At 43.0% G+C, this 22,634-nt stretch overlaps 1 protein-coding gene across 2 annotated transcripts in view; it reads left to right on the top strand.

Annotated features, from left to right (window-relative positions):
- Window positions 1-22,634, top strand: part of GAB2 (GRB2 associated binding protein 2) — a 191,146-nt gene that overhangs the window by 138,893 nt on the left and 29,619 nt on the right. For both annotated transcript variants that reach the window (XM_040489476.1, XM_040489475.1), the window contains exon 3: window positions 21,451-21,694. In XM_040489476.1, coding sequence (XP_040345410.1) covers window positions 21,451-21,694 — 244 coding nt within the window. The remainder of the gene's footprint in view (window positions 1-21,450; window positions 21,695-22,634) is intronic.

Raw genomic sequence — 22,634 nt, 5'->3', positions numbered from 1 at the left:
GCGCCCCTCTTCTGCCCATTTTTTAATTGGATTATTTGTTTTTTGGGTGTTGAGTTGTATCAACTCTTTATTTATTTTGGGTACTAACCCTTTATCAGATATTTTATTTGCAAATGTCTTCTCCCATTCCATAGGTTGCCTTTTAGTTTTGTTGATCGTTTCCTTCACAACAATCAATTTTTATTTTGATGAAGCCCTAATAGTTTATTTTTGCTTTTGTTTCCCTTGCCTCAGGACACCCATCTAGGAAAAAAAGCTGCTACAACCAGTGTCAGAGAAATTACTGCCTCTGCTCTCTTCAGGGATTTTTTATGGTTTCAAGTGTCGTATTTAGGTCTTAATCCATTTTGAGTTTATTTATGTGTATGGTGTAAGAAAGTGTCCAGTTTCACTCTTTTGCATGTGGCTGTCCAGTTTCCCTACACCATTTGTTGAAGAGACTGTATTTTTCCCACTGCATATTCTTTCCCCCTTTGTCAAAGATTAATTGACCATGTAATTGTGGGTTTATTTCCTGGGTTTTCTCTTCTGTCCCATTAATCTATGTGAGCAAATTCCTTATAATTGAATTATTTCCTTGTGGGATTAGAGGTGTTCCTACCAAGACAAACATATCCTTGAGATATAACAAAAATTACTCTTGGTGCAAATATATTTTTTTAATCACAAATTTAAAAAGGAATTATTATCTGGATCCTTTTATTGTATAGGATTTAAGTACAGTTCAAATGCAAATATGTAGAACCACATATTTATCTAGGCTTGTTTTCTTTGGTAGGAAAATTCATCCATTCATGCACTTATTTTGTGATGGTCCTTGTCACAACCACTGAGGTTACAAAGATGACCAGTAGAGTTCCAGTGCTCAGATATCTTAGTCTAGTGAAGGGGGCAGACCTTTAACCAGGCAGTCACGGGGGAGTACTGTAATAGAGGCATCACCAAGCATGGAGACACCAGCCTGTACCACCAGCTCAGTGAGGGAAGGGAGGAGGGAAAAGTAACAAATAATCAAGTCAGTATTTTTCCACTACCCTTGTCTTTTAAAAGATATATTCCCTTAAACCTTCAACTTCTTTTCTTAAGGGGGTTATTTTATTAGATGCCAGGTAGTTTCATTACCAGAGCAAGGATACTGTCTGTGACAGAAGTTTTGGATTCTTTGTGAGATCTTTCCGAGGGAGACAATAGGCTTTTCTTCCATCTCATAGGAGAATTTACTGTGTTAAAAGATCCGGCCACATAATGGCTTACGTTTTAATTTAGAGACTTTCTTAAAAATGGATTATGTCTATAAAACCCTCAGATAAGGAATTAAAGCCTAATCACCCAAATAAGTGGGGTTTTTTAACTGAGAGTCAGGAATAGAGGAGAAGCAGGAAGGAAATTAACATTTGATTACCTACTTTTATTTATTTCATTTAATCACTTTTATCAACTGTGTTTCCATTCTTTTCTTTTTTTAATTTTTAATGTTTTCATTTTTAAATATAATTTATTGTCAAATTGGCTTACATACGACACCCAGTGCTCATCCCAACAAGTGCCCTCCTCCCTGCCCATCCCCCACTTTCCCCTCTCCCCCGTCCACCATCTACCCTTAGTTTGTTCTCAGTCCTTAAGAGTCTCTTATGGTTTGCCTCCCTCCCTCTGTAACTTTCCCCCCCTCCCCCATGGTCTTCTGTTAAGTTTCTCAAGATCCACGTATGAGTGAAAACATATGCTATTGTCCTTCTCTGACTGACTTATTTCCATTCTTTTCAAATAAGGAGAATGAGTGCTTCTTCTTCCCTGCCTAGCACTCCAGGACCCCAGCTCTTCTCTGTCCTCCTACCTGCCTCGGCTGGGTTCACATGGGCTCTCTGTCATCTGTCCCTGAGGCTTCCTTAATACAACACTGCTCTCGTTTTGCTGGGGCTTACTGAGAATAATCCAGTCTCTTGGGTGTCAGTGTCAGCAGCCTTCTTATATGGAAAACACCCGGTACTGGCGCCTAACCCTCAGTGGCCACAAAAGAAAATAATTGGAGCTATATATTGAGCGTGTACTCTATGTGAAGTAGGAGCTCTGCATAAAGTTTCACTAAAAATTCACATGAATCCTTTGAGGGAGGAACAGTTTTGACCCAAAATCACACAGCTAGAAAATGACAGCCAAGATTCTAGTCTAACCCAGGTATGACTTTGCATTATAATATGCTTCCTCTTGGGGTGCCTGGTGGCTCAGTCGGTTGAACCCTGACTCTGGCCCAGGCCATGATTTCATGGCCTGTGAGTTCGAGCCCTGCATCAGGCTCAGAACCCAGAGCCTGCTTCTCATTCTGTGTCTCCCTCTCTCTTTCTGCCCCTCTGCCACTCATGCTCTGTCTCTCTCTCTCAAAAACTAAATAAACATAAAAAAAAAATTTTTTTAAGTAATATGCTCTTTGTCTCTTACCTCCTGGAATATAAACATCTGCCAGAACCAAGCCCAGATATTGTTGCCTCTTTGGACCTTATGCGTTGGGCTGGAAGCACTCTCTGACCCCTTCCACAAGGGGTCCTACAGCTGGCTCAGGTTTCCCTCCTCACCAACCCATATTGCTTAAATCCTTCCACTGGACTGTCCCAAGAATTTAGTAAACTCTAGGGTTTTAATCCAGTCATCACACACTATTGCTGAATCTGTAGGCTGGGGGTAAGGATACCTGAGTTTGAATCACAACTCTGGGGTTATATGAACAGGTCGTGTGATTGGAATCCCAGTGTCTTTTTGTTGAATAGAGATAAAATTATCTTCTCCCCCAGTGACTCTGCTTCTCTCTGGCTTCACCAAGACAGACCTCAGACCTCTGACAGCCACTTCGGTTTCATAGTCCCCAGAGGAGTATTGGCCTTGTGTTCTGTGCAGAGCTATCCCCTGGGGCTGTGCAAGGCTGTATCCCTGCTCGCTGCTTGATCCTGGAAACATTCCATTCCATGGGAAGCCTCCTTCAAGCAGATATACCCTTTTTCCTTCTTTATGTAAGAGTTGTGATGGGACCCATTTAAAAAAAAAAAAAAAAAAAATTTTTTTATTTTACTTTGGTAGGGGTTTTTTGGCAAATGGAATATTAAAAAAAAAAAAAAAAAAAAAAAAAAGCCTTATTGCCACCCCCAGCTTCTTCTTTCTACTGCCACCCTCCAACTCCTCACATACCCTAGCCAAAAATGCCTAGGATAAAAGCTGTCTAGGATCAAGAACAGACCAGGAGTGAAACTGAGTCTAAATATGGACATAAGGGTGGAGGAAACTCTGCCCAAAAGGAAACCAGGGATGATGCTCCAGAAGGAAAAGCAATTCCAAGAATATCAAGAAGGTTTCATATCACATGTGTAGAGTCTGGGGGGGCGGCGGGGGGTGTGCGCGCACAGATGTATGCACAAGTACAAAAATAAGAACCCCATCTTCCTCTGGGAATCAAAATAGCCTTCAGTCCCCAGAGTAAGGGAGCAGGAAGCTTCTGTGAGCTCTGTTTATGAGCAGGCGAGTCTGAGTCCTCACATTTGTGGCCCAGTTGTGGGCAGCTGTCCCTGACCAGATGCACCACACACAAAAAGAACCAGCCATCAGCACAGAGCTTTGATGAATTATTCATGGGCTCAGGAGGCATCCACTGTTAGGAAGCCCTCACCCCTATCCTTTGAATCCTCCAAGGCGAGGACTCCTTCCCTTTGTCCCCTCCCTCCTTTATGTATTCAGTAACTATTCTGAGGCCTGCACAGCCATTTTTACATGGACTCTGAAAGGCACACTAGCTGTACTTGAGTCCCAGCTCTGTGATTTATTTGCTCTATGATACTGAATAAGTAACTTTATCTCTCTGGGGTTTCATCATCTATAAAGTGGAAGTGATGCTCCCTCTCAGTTGTTGGGAGGAAGGTAGGACAATAGTTGCACAGTGTGAACAATACCTGCTTGGTTCACTGTTTTCCCTGTAGTGGTTGTGGTGATGATGATTTTTATATGTTTAGGTCAAGATGAACAGGATTTAAGTATCTGGTGTCCTTAGAGAACTTGACAGACTACAAAACACTTATACAGTCTCCTTTCAGTGTAAAGAAACAAACAAAATAAGATAGGGCTGCTAGCATTCTTCCTCTTGCACGGGTAAGGATGCTAAGGTTTAAATGGTGCAGAAAGCAGTGTTGCTGAGGCTAGAATCCAAGGCTTTAACTCCGTCCAAGGACTGTGTGCTCTAACTCCTCATTAGTCCTAGCCCTGCTTCGCAGACCTGTTTGCTACAGCTTCTTGTAAGTCACAAAAAATAGCCAGCAGGGGGTAAAAGCAGGAAGTTTCTACGTCACTGAGAACTGACCATTTAGAAAGTAAAGTGCTGTCTATACATTAATATTAAACTTTGAGGGCTAAATTAGCAAGGTAGCATAATCTATCTTATTTGTTTAATTTTATTTTAATTCAGGTATAGATAACATACAGTATTATATTAGTTTCAGGTATATAATATAGTGATTCAACACTTGCATACAACACCCAGCGCTAATCACAAGTGCACTCCTTTATCCCCATCACCTATTTCACCCATCCCCCCCCATCTACCTCCCCTCTGGTAACCATCAGTTCTCTATAGTTAAGAGTCAGCTTCTCGGTTTATTTCTTTCTTTTCCTTTGTTCATTTTTTGTGTTTTTTTAAATTCCACATAGGCATGGAATCATACAGTATTTGTCTTTCTCTGACTTTTTCTGCTTAACATAACACATTGTAGCTCCATCCATGTTGTTGCAAATGGCAATATTTCATTCTTTTTTATGGCTGAGTAATATTCCGTTGTGTATATATACCACATCTTTATCCATCAGTTGATGGACACTTGGGCTGCTTCCATAATTTGGCTGTTGTAAATAATGCTGCAATAAACATAGGGGTGTATGTATCTTTTAAAATTAGTGTTTTTGTCGGGCGCCTGGGTAGCTCAGTTGGTTAAGCCCAACTTCAGCTCAGGTCATGATTTCACGGCCTGTGGGTTCAAGCCCCACATGGGGCTCTGTGCTGACAGCTCAGAGCCTGGAGCCTGCTCCAGATTCTATCTCTGTCTCTCTCTCTCTCTCTGCACCCCCCTACTCACACTCTGTCTGTCTGTCTCTCTCTCTCAAAAAATAAACATTAAAATAATTGTTTTATTTATTTTTTTAACATTTTTATTTGAGAGACAGAGACAGAGTGCAAGCAGGGGAGAGGCAGAAAGAGGAAGAGACACATAATTGGACGCAGGCTCCAGTCTCTGAGCTGTCAGCACAGAGGCCAATGTGAGGCTTGAACCCACCAACTGTGAGATCATGACCTGAGCCGAAGGTAGACGCTTAACCAACTGAGCCACCCAGGCGCCCCCCAAAATTTTTTAAATAAAATTAGTGTTTTTGTACTCTTTGGATAAATACCCAGTAGTGTGGTTACTGGATCATATGGTAGTTCTATTTTTAACTTTTGAGGAACCTCCATATTGTCTCCACAGTGGCTGCATGGTTCGCATTCCCACCAACCATGCGTGAGAGTTCCTTTTTCTCTACACCCTCACCAGTACATGTTATTTAGCACAATCCATCTTAGACTAGCTAACAAACCACTAGAACTAGAACTCAGGGAGTGTCCTTAGTAATTCTTGAAGATTTTGAAATAAGGCCTGGGCCTCCTCCATATGCTATGTATCATTTTAGCTCTTTCCCTTCTTCTGACCCTCCTCACAGGAGCTTCATGGCAGTCATATGCCCAGCTCTGTGGAATAAGGACTTCTCAGAGTTCCAACTAACTGTTCTTTATCTCTACCACAGCTTTGAGTTAGGCTGCCCCACCTTTAAGTATTTTGTAAATACTGAAACTTCTAGTGATCCATGAGTTTCCCTAGTAACTCGACAGCAGAATTGCTTTAAGTCCTGAGTCCCCACTGGATGCTTTTGGGAAATCTTCAACCTTCAGTGGGAGACTATTATCAAGGGCAGGAAGGGGGTATCTTCAAACAGCTCCTTCCTTTCCAGAAAGAAGGACTGGTGCCTTAAAGGTCAGGGCCCCTTATTCCAGCTGGACATTGGACAGCAGGGAGGGCTGTGGTGGAGCCAGGCAGTCCACCCAGATGCCCTCTGGTGACCTTGGTCCTTTCCCCCAGATGCAGTGAGTGGGAGAGCCATGAGTGGAGGAGGGCAGGGAGGAAAGAGGCCTTTCTCAGAGACCTCACCCTTTCTCTCTTCTTATCCTTGGGAGGACCATCTCCTCCCTTGTTCCCTCTCCTACCTTTTGCTCTTGGTGGTTTTGTTTTTGTTTTGTTTTGTTTTGTTTTTTGGCTGAGCTCAGATCCCCCAGCTCCTCTGGGGGATTCTTATTGGAAGCTTAGAGCAAATGTGGGAGGTAAAATGTAGCTTCTCCTGAGGCTGACAAGTTCCTTGAGGAGCAAAGAACAGAGTAGAGACTGACCCGGGCCCCAGCCCAGAGGCGGAGGCTGCTGTCTGAATCACCCACCCTTTTTTTCCACTGAGACAATGAGGAAAATAAACATCCAGACTAGTTTCCAGCCAGATCTGAAATCCTCATGCCTTTTTTAAAAAGAAAAATGTTATTCTAAATAACTCTGAAATATCAGGCCTTCATCCTCCATCTTTTTTTGTTTGTTTTCTTTTGTCTACAGCTGGGTCTGCTCACACTGAGAGTAGGTTTTGAGTTGGGACATGAACTCCATAAAATCCCCACAGGCACCCCTGTGCTCTTCTGGAGCAGGCTCTAGCCCAGGCCTACAGGGAGGCCCACCCCTCCTGGAGGAGGAGAAGGCGTCGGGGAGAAACCCAATCCTCTTCTTTTCATTCTGAGCCTGGATCCCTCTTCCTGCTTTCCCTTTGGTACCAGACATGCCCCCTCACCAGCCCCCAGGCAGCCAGCATGGATTAGGTCTAGTGTTTACCTGCCAGAACCCATAGACTGCTAGAGAGGAGAGCACCTCATCCCGACTCTTCAATCCCAGAAGCCTCTGACAGCTCTCAGACATCCCTTGAGACGTCCCCCCATTTTTGTTCTTTGAGTTGCTTCTGATTATCTTTAGAGAAGGAGGGTAATTAAGTATTGTTGAATTGGTCCCAGACCAGATTCCAAAGCCCAATATGAGTCTATTTTTCTTCTAGAGATAGAATTATGACTTTGATTTTAGGGGTAAGTCACCTTGGGCCTCAGAAGATCTTGATTATTTAAACATCCACTCACATACAGCTCTTTGTAGGATTCTGAGCTCAACAAAATCAGTAGGCATGGTCATCTGTCTCTAGGATATGAATTGGGAGTCAAAGTCCTGGTTTTAAATTTCAGCTTTGTTACTGATTCAGTGTGTTGATCTTAGTTTCTTCAACTATAAACTAAAATTGGAGACCAAAATGGTAATTTTCAAGCTTTTTTCTTTGCATTGCTTGTTAACTGTATCTTGCATGGAACATAACATATAAAACAGGTGAAAGGAAGCCACCTTGAATATTGCAGGGGACAGAGAGTCAAGTGCTGCCAGCTGGAGGTGGACCCAGAAGGCTTGCCCTCTCTCACTCCCATGGTGACCCGGGAAGGCTGGGACACAGTGTAAAAATATTGGTCTGCTGCAAACATGCTAAAAAGTACAACGATAAACAAAAATAAAGAATTTAAAAAATAAAAACTCAAGATGGATGATGTACTAACTAGACTGAAGAGACAGGGTGTGCCACTGACCTAAATTTCATTTTACATAGCTATCATTTGTTTATTGTTTGCTTTTATTCACCATCTCCTCGCCCCTTTTGTGGATGAAGTCAGTGAACAAAATTCTTCATGGCTGGTGAATCATATTAGCCAAAACACTCAGCCAAGACAGAGAAGGGAATAGATTTCATAGAATGAGAAAATTCTAGAATATGAGGTCTTGAAAATGCCCTTAGAGAGGGTTTAGTTCCAAACTCCTCAAATAACACAGTATCCAAAGGTCAAAGGAGGGGAGCTAATTCGCTCAAAATCCTACAGCCAACTGGCAAGGCTAGAATTGGCACCTGGGTTTCTTGGCTTCCAGCTAGTGTTCCAGACTATGGTGATGGTGATAGCATCTAACATTTACATAAGGCTATATAATTTATAAAGTGTACCTACCTACACTTTATACACATGTGTACATACATACATATATACACACACACACACACACACACACACACACACACACACACTGATCTAGAAGGCCACTTTAATACAAAGAGCGTAGATCTTGGCATCATATAAATACATGAACCCACAACATTGATGACATCAGTCTTAACACAGGTAAGTTAATTTGCTTTTCTGAGCCTCAATTTCTGTATCACTAAAATAGAAACAAGACATTCTTCACAAGATCATTATGAAGATTAGATAAGAGTCCACGTAAATTACACAGCACAGGGTTTGGTACACAATAAGCGCACAGTGAATATCTCTTAAACGTGTAGCCCGTAAATCGTCGTTGCCTTCCCAGTGATCTTCACAGCGGTCCTTTGAGTATATGCACCATGCTCCTCTTCTGTCCCCCATACTGAAACATCCTAAGTAAAACTGTCTCTATTTTACCCAAACTCCAGAACATTTTTACTGAGCGTGATTAGCATGTTTATCAGATAAACCTTGCTGACTTCCTTGATTTGAGATACATTACATTTAATTTATTGAGGTGCTCAAAAACAAAGATGTCTCTTTAAATGTACTAATACTACTACTAATAAAAGCTAATATTTACATAGAGCTTACTATGTGCAAGGGACCATTCTGAGCATTTCACAGATCTTAACTCATGTAATCTTATGAGATAGATACCTATTATTATTCCCATTTTACAGATGAGGAAACTGGGGCACACAGAGGTTCAGTAACTTTGCCTAATTCACACAACTAGTAAGCAAAGGAGCTGGGATTCAGACCCAGACAGTCTGGTTCCAGCGTCCATGCTCTTAACTATTAAGCCCATATCCTGAAATTCCAGATGCAGTCCCTGCCTCAAGTCATCAAAGTCCCCGTACAGAGTCTTCAGCACATGCACAAAGTCCTGGGAAAGACTTCCTGCTGCCTTTGCACTCTCTTGACTTTCTGTGGCTTTGCCAAGGTAGGCGCTCTCCTTATATTCCTTTAAGAGGACATCACACAGAGTTCTTGCTGCTTTTAAATTAAACCTAAGCCAGATTTTCCTCACTGACCTAAACCATAGCTTCCATTCCCTCTGAATCTGGGACAAATGTTCTTACACCCACTAGAGTCCGCATAATTACAATCATGGCTGACAGGCCAGCTGTGGGACTTGACCATTAGTGAATACATTTTCCCTTCAAAAAATCCATCAGAGCAATGGCCCCCTGGACAAAGGCACCAAGGACATATTTCTCAGATGATTGGTGATCTGAGTGTAAAAGGCTTTGGACTGAAGGACTAGAGGACTGGGTTCTAATTCTGGGTTTGTGGTTTACCTGCAGTATGAACCTGGCCCAACCACTTGTTCATCAAGCGCTGTTTTAGACTCTGAAGCTAGGAGTTCAGGTTCTCTGAGAAGCAGATGCAAGATGAGTTAAGACCTGCAAGGGATTTATTGGGTGAGACACCTGTGAGGGATAATGGGAAGGAGTGGGAGAAGGGAGCAAAGCCTTTCAGTGGGGTACAGGACTGACACCTGTGACAGAAGGCAAGGAGAAGGATTAGACTGCAGTACAGTTCTAGGACAGTTTCCTCTGGATCAGTGAACACTCTCAAGAGAAGGTCTCTGATTAAAGCAGTCTCGTGTCTCACAGGAACAGGCCTGTAGCAATACTCCTGCCATTTCCTTTGACACTGGATGAGAATGGCTATGGGGAGTTGAAGGATGCAGAAGGCCAGCAGCTGGGGTCATCAGTCAGTTCTGCCCACATCAGGAGACAGAGAGGCAGAATTTTATGGCCAGCCCACTGAAGCATCAATGGTGAATAGAACATGTGAGGTTCAGACTCTTAAGGGAGCTCACAGTCAAGTGGGAAGAGACAGATGAAAAACAAAATGTTTAAGTGGTAGCAATAAGTGCTTTGATGAGGAGAAGAAGACAGAGTAACGTGATTAGGAGTAGCTTGAGGTCAGATGATCAGGAAAGGCCTTTCTGAGCCTTGGTTTCTTTATTGGTCCTATTAAAATAGTTTTTGGTTTTGTGTGTGTTTTTTTTTGTTTTTGTTTTTGTTTTTTTGCCCATTCCAATGGATATTTGTGTAGCACTTATAATTTATAAGTATATGCTCCTCATCTACCCTCACATATTGCTGGATAATAGAATGGTCCTTCAGCTTGGTGTGTAAAAGACTTGGACTTGAGTCCTGGTTTGGGCATTTCCTGAGAGCTCTAGATCACTGAGTAAGTCATTTTATTCCTCTGAGTCGTAGTCTCATCTTATGTTAAATGAATCTGGAAAGATCACTGCCCTGCCAACTTTGTAGGCTGTTATAAATGTCAAAGTTGTCGAGAGCAACCTACAATTGGAAAATAAAATTATAATAAAAATTTCTTTTACAACAGCTTCAGAAAATAAAGCACTTAATTCATTTAAAAAAAATCATATAAGATCTCTGTACAGCAAATGACAAAACATTGCCAGGAGAAATGAAGAAGACCCAGTAAAGGGAGAGAGAAACCATGTTGTAAAGTAGAACATTCACTAATGTTACTGTGTTGTTTCTCCCTGGATTGATCTATAGATTGAGCCCAATCTCTGTCATAATCCCAGCATGCTTTTTTTGTATTAATTACACGAAAGCAAATGAGAAGGTACTGTATACACATAGGAAAGTAGTACTGTTTTATCAAAGAGTATGTCAATAATAATTCTGACCCTTTCCAATCATAATATGGTCCTTTTTTTGAGAACTTCAGGGAACCATGTTAGATTATTAGGTGGAAGCTCTTTTCACTGTCCTCAGAAGTAGAAAAGTCTACTCAAACTTAGAATGTTTATTGTTCTTCTAATGAGATGTATTACTAGAAAAAAACACTAAACCTGAAAAATAAGGGACTTACATTCTTTCTCAGGACTACCAATCAGTCACTGGTAAGAAAATACTTGGTCTCTCTGGACCTTAGATTTCTTATCAGTAAAATAAAATATTAAACTAAGTGATCTGTTGGTCAGTTCCAGACCTGTGCATCTGTGATATGGAAGAAGAATAAACCATTATGGATCAGAAAGAACAATCTGGTGACTTCTCTCCAAGCCTGGTTCAATATAAGTTTATCATGTTACTTTTGTGAACCCTTTAATTCCATATGCTAACCAGTGACTAGCATGTTGTTTGTGCCCAAGATGTACTAAAACGAAAAAGAACAGGATTTCTTATAATTATACTAATGCACTTTCCAAACTGGCTTTTCTTCTGATTCCTCCTTTTGATTTTTTTCAAAGCATAAGTTTGGGATTCATTGGTCTTGGTTTCAGCCTCTGTCTCCTTAATGATGAACTTAAATTAGATGCTAATATTTTGAAAGAGGACATGGTTACACAAACCAGAATGACAGTTTCTAGTCCAGAGGTTGCCAAACTTCCTCTGTAAAAGGTCAGATTGTAAATATTGTATTTACCATTATGTTCTCTCACAAGTACTCAACTTCACTGTTGTAGCACATAAGCAGCCATAAACAGTATGTAAATGAATAGCTGTGTTCCAATAAAACTTTATTTATAAAAACAGCTGGTAGGGGCGCCTGGGTGGCGCAGTCGGTTAAGCGTCCGACTTCAGCCAGGTCACGATCTCGCGGTCCGTGAGGTCGAGCCCCGGGTCAGGCTCTGGGCGGATGGCTCAGAGCCTGGAGCCTGTTTCCGATTCTGTGTCTCCCTCTCTCTCTGCCCCTCCCCCGTTCATGCTCTGTCTCTCTCTGTCCCAAAAATAAATAAACGTTGAAAAAAATAAAAAATAAAAAATAAAAAAATAAAAACAGCTGGTAGGCCCAGTTTGACTTATGGTCCATAGTTTGCCACCCCCTATTCTCATGTAATAACATACCTTGACAGGCCTACCAAGACACGTTTACATATGGTCTTAGGTGTTGGCCTTTATAACAGTGTTAAAAAGATAGCAAGCACTTCTGGGATGCCTCGGTAGATTAGGCAGTTAAGTGTCTGACTTGATTTTGGCTCAGGTCATGAACTTGCGGGGTTCTTGAGATTGAATCCCACATCAGGCTGTGCGCTGATAGTGCAGAGCCTGCTTGGGATTCTCTCTCTCCCTCTCTATTTACCCCTCCCCCATGCATACTCTCTCTCAAAATAAATAAACTTTAAAAAAAAAAAAAGCGCTTCCTTTTGGATCCAGCAGAAAAAACCTAGAGTTGTTGAGGCGTCAAGATACAAGACTGGAAGATGAGTAGGAAAACTACATATATGAAGCCAGGAGACTGTTGTGACACCAGGACTGGAGGCAGCAACTAAGAAAAGCTGCCGGTTAGAAGTTGGGTGCTTCCAGGCTCTTTGCCTCTGGGGTCCTCTACGTACCTCGCAAAGGCCAGTTGAGTTCATTCGTACTTCCCGGCACCAGTCCTGGCTATGATCAAACCCTGAAGATCTGCGAACACCAAGCTTAAGCTCTTCTCCCATGTCAGGCCACCTTCCACCATGGAGTACTGAGGAAGGACCTCCCTCTGTGATGTACTGATGTGCAGGGACCGTGGCATCTCTTTACTCCCTGGGACAACCCTACAGGTTGCTATTTTACAAACTGTACAAACTAGGACTCTTAAGTTTTTTTTTTTAATCTTTATCTATCTTTGAGAGAGAGCAAGCGAGTGAGCAGGGAAGGGGCAGAGAGAGAGAAGGGAGACACAGAATCTGAAGCAGGCTCCAGGCTCTGAACTGTCAGCACAGAGCCCAATGCAGGGCTCGAACTCACAGACTGTGAGATCATAACCTGAGCCAAAGTCGGATACTTAACCGACGAACCCACCCAGGTGCCCCCAAACTAGGATTCTTGGATTCACACGCCATCCTTAGGTCCCACAGCTAGTAAGCTAGGATTCAGATTTCAAAATCCATGTTCATTTTCCATACCACACTGCCTCTCCCAAATCCACAGTTGTACTTCAGGTAATGCTCGGTCTCCTGAGTCCCTCAGCCTCCCCACCCAGAGCAGAGCAGTGTAGGGTATTGTTCTGGTGATTTTTGCCACTGCTGATGATTCTTGATAAGCACCTTCCATTTTAGGATCTGACACTTGTGCTTCACACTGGTTGCCAGTTGTCTCTTAAGTGAAAGTCAGTGTAAAAGAAGGCAGGGGAAGCTCACCTCTTAGGAAGTTGTTTAGCTTAACTTACAATGATATTTTTGTGGGAATGTCACAAGGGTCAAATGCATCATTGCAATGTGAGCTTGTGGTGCCCACTAGATAGACTGATTCCTATGGGAATACCATTAGGTTCCCAAAGTTCCTTGGGGGAGGGCAGAAGTGCTGCCTTGAAGAGAAATAGGGTCTTTCTAAATGCAGTATAAACCCGTAGAGCAGGGACAAGATCCATTCTTTCTGATGGGCCTGCAACCCCTGCTGTAGTACCCACAGTCAGTGCTCATGACCCTAAGTAAATGGCAGGAGTGCTTCATTCCCAGTATGAATTAACTCTCCGAGCGGGATGCCCAGCCAACCCAGCCCCACTCCAAGGAGAAGGAGTAAGGTCTGTCACAAATGAGGTCCGGCATACATAGGTGCATACATAGGTGTGGCAGGTTAGGGGAAAACAAAACTTGTAACCTGATCTCCTCTAAAATGAACAGGACAGGGCATGGCTAAATATAGATTGGCTGCCCTAAAACAGATATACACACAAGCCAGAAAACCTCACAAAGTGATAATTCTTCCCACCCTACAAGAATAGTTTACATTTGGATCCTGGAGCTATTCATTCATTTTTTCTGACCCAAGGAAGAATAACCCACCACCATGGTGTGTTTATTGAACACATTGTTCTCAATCAGACATTTACTAGGCACAGAGCATTGTGCTAAACACTGTCAGAGAAACAGAGATGGGCCAGATCCCGGCTTCTACCAGCTCAGTACCGACTTTTGTGTGACAAACTTCTGAACTCCAACACAAGTAGAATAAGCAGCAGAATGAGGTACTATAAAAGGTTTAGAGGAACGCATGATTAATTCTAACTGGAGACCTTAAGGAGAGCCTGGAATTTGCTCTGGCCTGTAGTTTCCCCTCTCTAAAGTGAGGATCCCAAGGGCAGATGATGGTTATGTAAGGATATGTGGCATGCCTCTTGGCTACAGTCACTCTCTTTCCCTCCCCTGCACCCTTCACAAAATCAATTTCTGCTGAAGCGTACTGAGAGATCCTATATGTCAAGGTCAGGATGTTCTGACTTGGCTCTCAGAGCCCTTTGGGGCAGGCGGAGGAGTGGGGGAAGTGTTCTTTCTCAGATCCTTCCCCAGAGAAGGGGACGCATCAGGCAGCCTAGTCTCACAGGGTCTTATGTTACTGCCTGTCTCTGCCTCCCCTTTTTTCTTTCTCTGTTTTGTAGTTTTTATAAACCACTAGAAGATGTATTTTTGAGCTTGGGGAATTATTTATACTAGTCTTTAGTAGTTTAGTCCAGCGAATGTTTACTTACCATGCAAATGTGAGTAACATAATAAACTCATGACAAAATAACAGTCCTGCCAGTCAGTGTCCTGGTGATGAGATCCCCTGACTTGATTGCCTCTCCCCTCCCCTGCACGTTATGGGGAGTACATCTTCATTCACACTGATACATCATTCTTTCCGTGTGGTAGAAGGACCCCTGAAGGAGGAGATCTGAATTCTTTTTCCAGGATTCAGGTCTGCCCTACCATGTGGCTTTGGACAAGGAGCCTCACCTTTCTGGGCCACAGTTTCTCCAATCGGAAATGAGAGATGTGGGTGAGTGGGAAGGACAGTGGTGATAAATGAGCAGTTAGACTCCAGGGCCCTTTCTAGTTGCCATATTATGTGAGTTATCGTATAGAATGAAGCTATTTTGTGTTTGGCCTTAAATTTATGAATAATTCCTCTAATTATGATGTGTGCCAGATGATTCTCAGGATTATTCACCTTAAATAATTTCTTGTGATTGTGAGTTAAAATGAACTGTTGATCCAGTCTTGCCCTCAGCACCTGTCAGCATGCTTTTGTTTTTAGAATTCTCCACCCTCTGGTCCCTGTTCTTTGGTTAGCTTTCTGCAGGGGGCCACTCACCCTGTAGAATCCTATACTATTCTCTTTTCAAAATGTGTTCATTGACTGCCTTCTCTTTGGCATTTGACAACATGAAAAATGAGGTGCAGAGAGATTAAAAGTTTTGCTTAGGTCCCTGTGGTAAAATGGTTTCTGACCCATGTTTCTGAACCCACATCAGGGCCTTTTCTGTAACACATTTTCCTTTTGGACCCTAGATAGATGATAGAAAAAGCGAGTGAGAACAAGGGTGGCTTTCAGTTTGTAATTTTGATGATGCAAAAAAAAAGACTTTTGGAAGAATTTGTGTTCTCATTTGGGTCTCTGAGTTTGCTTTGCCCCTGATTTTTCAGTTGACCTTAATTCTTCTACCTATGTCCTGGAATTAAGAACCAGACATTATTGGGGTGCCTGGGTGTGTCATTCGGTTAAGCATCCAATTCTTGATTTGGGCTCAGGTCATGATCTCACAGTCATGGGATTGAGCCCCATGTTGGGCTTTGTGCTATGTGGAGCCTGCTTGGGATTCTCTCTCCCTCTCTCTGCCCCTCCCTCCAATGCATGCTCTCTCTTTCTCTCAAAATAAATAAACAAACATTTAAAAAAACAAAAATAAATAAAATAAAAAGAACCAGAGATTATTAAAAGCGAAACCAGTCGATCTTATTCTATCTCTGTGTAAATATGTCTCATGAGGTCTTACATGGAACAGCTCTCTTATGTTTCCCAAAGATGGCTTTTATGTATATCCCTGACCTATTCCAAGTTCTTCCTTTTTTGAATAGAGAAAATGAGTCCCAGGAAGGTGAAATGGCATGCCCAAGATCACTCAGCCGGTTAGAGCAGAGCTTGGCCTAGGCTGTCATTCTGTTAGTTGACTCTGCCTTTCATAAAGCTAATACCGTTCCTCACTCAGGGATCTCGTGGGAGCTCTTTTCTCTACATGAATGAAAAGAATTGGCTTTGAAGAAAGTGAGATCTGTTTCAGATAGGCTCTGATGCTTTCTAGCTGTGTGACCCCAGAGCTCATTATTAACTTCTCTGAGCTTCAGTTTCTTCATCCAAAAAGAAGGGAACAAAATGGAAATAATAATTTCTACCTCGCAGAGTAGACTAAACACACATAGTAGGTGCTTAGTAAATGGCAGCGATGATTATTATAGTCAGTATTGTCCTTTTTGGTCTCCTTCCACATATAACATCATACAAGTTATAGTTGGAACTAAAACAGACAACAGTTACCTTCCACGCATTCTCTGTTGCTTGGAAAGCTCCTCCATACCTCTCGGCCCATTTCAAGGTGGCAGCATTTCCACATGTATTACGGAATCAGAGCAGGCACTTTGCTAAATGCTTCATATGTATGATCTCAAACTACGCGGCAGCCCTGGAAAACTATGTATTTTACCTGTTGAACAGGTGAGAAACAAAGAGGCTTGTGTAACTGTCCAAGGCCACAGAGCAAGGATTTAGCAGATCCAGGCTTTGAATCCAGCCTGGGTCCCAACATGTGCTTTGGTCTACCACTTTATGGGTTCTGATACCCACTGAGGCTTGGGGCAGGGATTTGGGGAGAGAGAAGGATAAAGATAAGAAGGGCATTGAGATAAGGGAACCAGTCATTATTTGGCCAGTCATCTTTTCCAGAAACTCCCGCCAACTGCCCCTTTCCTGCTCCTGTTATCACTAGCCAGTTGATGGCTGGGCTGGGCAGGGCTGGGTTGGGCTGGGCCCCTCTACTAAAATCCTTCAGAGCTTTCCTGTTCTAGAGTTTTGCAAGAAGGTGGGCGGAGTGTTTGTGCACTGGGCAGGCTTCCCAGGGGTGATTGTGGAAAGGAAGGGGAGTGATTTTTAGGGCCCTAAAAAGAAGCCAGGATGAAGAGGAAAAAATAAAACCCTTTTTAAAAGAAAACAAATTGATTCAAGCATTTTCTGGCATTATCTTTAGTCTAGACATGGAGATAGAAGCCCAGGCCTGGAGTCTGGAAACGTCCATTTTCTTCTTGCTATATAACTGACCTTCCTAATGACCCAAGACACATCATTACACCAGCGTTATAGTCACATACCAAAAACAGCCCAGCCACACGCCTTTAGCATTCTTTTCTTCCCTTCAAGAGGTAGCCAGGCAATAAAAACAAATCCTATGCACGTTTTATGCAACTGCATGGATTTGTTTTCACATCTGTGGGTTTTTTTATTCACCTTTTACACTTTGGGTCTTTTGACCCCAAACATGACTTCTTGATATTTTGTTTTGTTGAAATTCCTACTGTCTTGCCATGATTGTGGGGTGAACCCCCCTGAACAATAAGGTTGGAGGACAGGCAGGGAACTGAAGATAGGAAAGGGAGAATGTCTCTTACTCAATCTATTTTAGTAAGGAGTGTTCAGTATTCTCTTTAGAGAGGAAATAAGCTAAAGGTCAGATGTATTTAATTAGACCATTAATCTCTTTCACATAATTAACACTTCATACTTTGCAAAGTGTTTATACGTGTGTGTGTGTTTTTAAATGCACGTACCATACATCACCCATTTAAAGTGTACAAGTCATTGTTTTTTTAGCATGTTCACAGGGTTGTGCAACCGTCACCACCGTCTAATTCTGGAACATTTTCATTACCCCAAAAAGAAACCCCATACTCATTAGCATTCACTCCCCATGCCCACTCCCCCATCCTACCCCCACCCCTGGGAAACCCCTAGTCTGCTTGCTATCTTTATGGATGTGCTGATTCTAGACATTTCACATAAATAAAGCCATATAATTTATAGTCTTTTACACTGGCTTCTTTCACTTCGCACAGTGTTTTGGAGATTCATCCTGTTGGGGCATGTATTAGTATTTCATATGGCTGAATAATATTCCATTGTATAGCTATATCACATTTTGTTTATCCAGTCTCTACCTCTGTCATCACAATGGTGTTCTCCCTATGTGTCTTTGTCTGCTGTTCTTATAAGTACACCCATCACTATGACCTCATTTTAACTAATTAGATCTGCAAAGATGCTATTTTCAAACAAGGTCACATTCTGAGGTTCCATGTAAAAGTGAGTTTGGAGGGGGACACTATAGCAAGCAGAAATGAGATTTTGGCAAGGTTTAGTCCCAAAACAGCTTCAAAAGAGCTTTTCTGGAGTGGCAGATCATTATGGAGCTGACTGATTTCATAGACATGGCTTTATTTTTGTAGAATGGAGTTCCAAGTGGGCCCAACTCATCATAACCCCTACTTCATCTTATTAGCAGACCTTGAAAGCCTCTCCTATTTTGACCACAAGAAACAAGAATATTTGGTTTTGTGCTAGTAAAAATTATTTTATTCATTCAACAAGTATATATTCAGTACCCACTGTGAGCTGGAACTGCTTTAGGCAGCAGGAATACAGAAGTGACTAGAATACCTTTTGAGAATTTACAGCATGCAGAGTTGTCCCGACCCTTTGTGCAGTTCATTCTTATGACCATCTTATGTCTTGTTGCATTCTTATGACCATCTTATTGCAAACTAAGACTCAGGTGAAGTGGTTTCTCCAGCTCTACAGATTTCTCAGATTTGATCCACAGCCTGAGCAGAGGGCTCCAGCCACGAGGACAGGTCACTCCTCTTTTATACAGATCCACAGTCCAAGCATGCAACGTAGGGGGCATGCGGGATATATGGGTGCCAGGCAGGAGAAGTAGATCGTGACAGAATGGCCTTTCTTGTCAGACTGGGAACCTGAACTTTATTCTGAAGGCAGTGAGGAATCAGTGAACGTTATTGAGGGAGTGTGGCCTGATGCTACATGCTTCGTTTGTCTAACCAACACATGTTTATGGACTTGTGTCACATACTGGGCTTGATGCAAGGGATAAAAGTGTTAGAAAAGAGACAGTGTCTCTGCCCTCACTGAGCTTACAGCCAGATATATGGAGTGATAGGACAGAAAAGTTACTATTTTCCTAAAATTCTGTTTGAAACACAAGGAAGGATTGGTCAGAAATAAGGTTAAAGAAATAAACAGAAAAATGGTTTTAAAAAGAGAGAGCTTTGTACGTTGTCCTGAGGATAACAGGGATCCACTGAAGAATTTTAAGCAGGGCAGGGACATAGTGACATGGTGCAGTTGTTGACAAACAGAGAGGGGTTGTAGTAACACCTACATTTCCGGCTCAGCTGATTGGATGCTGATGTTGATGTACTTCACAGAGAAGCAGGACACAGGAGGAGGAGGAGATCACTGAGCTTGACCTGCTTGTGGGACATATGAATGGAGATGCCCAACAGGCATCTTAGATGAGAGCCCAGGAAAGAGAACAGAGTTAAAGATGGATTTTTTGAGAGTTGTCATCACCTGGCTGGAAGAGAACACCCCAGGAGAGTGTCCTGAGTCAGTGATGATAGAGGAGGCTCTGGGGTGAAACCCTGAAAAATGCATCCACTGAAAGGGTGGCAGAGGTAGAGGAGTCCAAAAAGACCACAGGGGAAGGTAGAAATGCACCAGAGGCTTCCTCTTGGCACCTTCCCTATGTCTTCTCAGGCCGCGGCTTTGCCCATCCCTGGCTCCATGGCTACTCCATCCCCTAGCATAAACCCTCTCCCCTCTGCCATTAGAGAGTTCATCTTGCAAATCTAATGGAGTAATGAAGCCATTGATTCTGTTAACAAACATCCAGTTCACTACAAGACCTGTAATGGGAATTCATTTTGGAGGTCAATACAGCTGTCGATGGAACAGTTTTTCCCCAGAGGCCCATGGCTTTTCTGTTGTACACAGGCAGAAGTTGTTCTGCCTTGCATCAGTAAAGACTGGGGACTAATTAATGCGATAGAGCACTAACAAGCTGGTGATCCTGCCTAGGGCCATGAGAAGTGTACTAAAATAGGTCAGATGATGGGGAGTAGAAACAGAAGTATGTCCCCTCTGAAAAGATTTGACTAGCCCTAGCAAGCCCCCATCACCACCCCTGAAATGTCATCCCCCACTAGCTATCACATCACCGGCAATTACATCTTTAAAACTTTATTTCTTTCGAACAAGAAGTTTCACTATGGAATTATTGTGCGCTCCGTGACTTTTTTTCTCCTTCCACAGACTAAGAAATGTCTATGCGCCTGGCCTTTATTAGGTGAATCCTGGGACTGTAGACATAGCAGCATCAGGCACTGTTCATAGAAACAAGGCCAGGCAGGGAGGCAGAGTGACAGTGGACATAATGAAGCACAGGCCAAGTGCTATTGGCAGCCAGAAAAAGGACTGAGTCCAGGAAGGTTTCAGAGAGAATATGATATCCATGTAGGGTCTTCAAGTCTGCATATGAGTGCCAGTGGAGTAGAAGTGAAATCCAGGCGGAAGGAACAGCATAAGCCATGAGAAAGAGTTGTAAAAGGGGCCGGTGTGTCTGGGGACTGATGAAGCTTCCGAATGCCTCGGGTACAGGAGGAGAGAAGCAGGAAGTAGGTCAGACTGTGAAAGGCCTTATGTGTTACGCTCAGGAACTTGGACTAGGCTTGGAGAACCAGCCAAATGAGTAATGCCCTTGGCTGGGAGGGTAGTACTCTCAGCTATGATCTATCTTTAATACCTTGCTGCTTTTCTAGCACAACAGAGGGGAGTGTAAGATGAGAATTAAGAGAAAAAAGACCAATTGACACAGAGTGGTGGGCACAAGAGTTGGGGAACGGGGAACATCGTTGTCCTCAGAGGACTTGGAAGGGCAGGCAGGAGGAGCTGGGACCAGTCTTCCATGGGACGGTTTGCTGCAAGTACATTTCTGCTTTTATCATTTACACAATAAGGTACAGTCCAGGGTCTGAATCAATGAGTCTTCAGGAAGCAAAGCTCATTTAACAAAGCCAGCCTTAGCTTTGACAGAGGTGATGACAGCAGGAGCCTCCAAAGAGGAGGAGGGCAGTGGCACTTACTGCCCTCCCTCTGGAGAAGGGCCAGAGTCACAGTCCTGAGCCATGGACAGCCACACCTCCTGGGAGCAGGGCCATCACCATCAGGGTTGTGAGAGGGAGCAGACTCCAGACGACTCCAGGAGCAGTGCCGAGGGACAGGGCATCTCCGTTTCCACCAGGAGGCCACAGTCTTTTTCACTCAGGCAGACAGAGAAGGAGCAGGTGTGTGAGGGGGAGAGAAGGCTGCTGCTGGATCATTGCCTCTGCTCTTAATATCTCTTCTTCCTCTGACATCCCACTTTGGGATAAGGCCACTTTTCTTCCCCTTTTCAGTCACAGAGCTCCTTCTCTTGTTTCACAGACTCCCTGAGAAACATGTCCTCTGCCAGTCACGGCCCCCGCTCTTCTCCAGCTGAGCTCAGCAGCTCCAGTCAGCACCTTCTTCGAGAACGCAAGTCCTCAGCCCCATCGCACTCCAGCCAGCCAACCTTGTTCACCTTTGAACCCCCTGTGTCCAACCACATGCAGCCCACCTTGTCCACCAGTGCGCCTCAGGAGTATCTCTACTTGCACCAGTGCATAAGCCGGAGAGCGGAAAATGCAAGGTAGGAGACTGCTGTAAGCAGCGGTGGGGCAAGCACCCACTCACAGGACCTAGTCGCTTTCCGTCCTACAGTTTTTAATTTTAAAGACAGGGGAGTGAAATGGTTTCTCTTCTCAGGTGAACAGACGTATTTATTAACAGAGCATCCTTCTTTTGCTTAGGTAACCTTCACATTTTATTGCTATACAGTGATAATTGGGTTCCTCCGGAACCCATGATCAGAAACGATGCTATAAAAATGTTTTGTTTAATTTGGAGGAAAAAAGGCACTAGGGGCTAGAGTTTCAGAATTAGGAAAAAAATCAATTTATTTGCTGGCATTAAGAATATATCTATAAACCAATGCTTTCAACAATAGCCAAATTATGGAAAGAGCCTAAGTGTCCATCAACTGATGAATGGATAAAGAAGATGTGGTTTATATGTACAATGGAATACTGCTTGGCAATGAGAAAGAATGAAATCCTGACATTTGCAGCAACATGGATGTAACTGGAGGGTATTTTCCTAAGTGAAAGGAGTCAGTCAGAGAAAGATAGATATCATATGTGTTCACTCATAGGTGGATCTTGAGAAACTTAACAGAAGACCATGGGGGAAGGGAAGGGGAAAAAATAGTTTCAAACAGAGAGGGAGGGAGGCAAACCACAAGAGACTCTTAAATACAGAGAACAAACTGAGAGTTGTTGGGTGGGGGGAGAGGGGAAAATGGGTGACAGGCATGGAGGAGGGCACTTGTCGGGATGAGCACTGGGTTTTGTACGTAAGCAGCAAATCACGGAAATCTACCCCAAAACCAAGAGCACACTGTACACACTGTATGTTACCCAACTTGACAATAAATTATATTTAAAAAAAAGAATATAGCTATAAAATCTTACACTACTCAACAGATCCATATCTCACTTTTGCTCTAGAGCTGCACTGTTCTGCATGGTAGT

The sequence above is a fragment of the Herpailurus yagouaroundi genome, unplaced genomic scaffold, assembly GCF_014898765.1.
Source record: "Herpailurus yagouaroundi ecotype Mexico unplaced genomic scaffold, PumYag 180, whole genome shotgun sequence".
In the NCBI taxonomy this organism is placed as follows: domain Eukaryota; kingdom Metazoa; phylum Chordata; class Mammalia; order Carnivora; family Felidae; genus Herpailurus; species Herpailurus yagouaroundi.
Note: the sequence above shows the minus strand (reverse complement) of the source record. Positions and strands in the feature narration are given on the sequence as shown.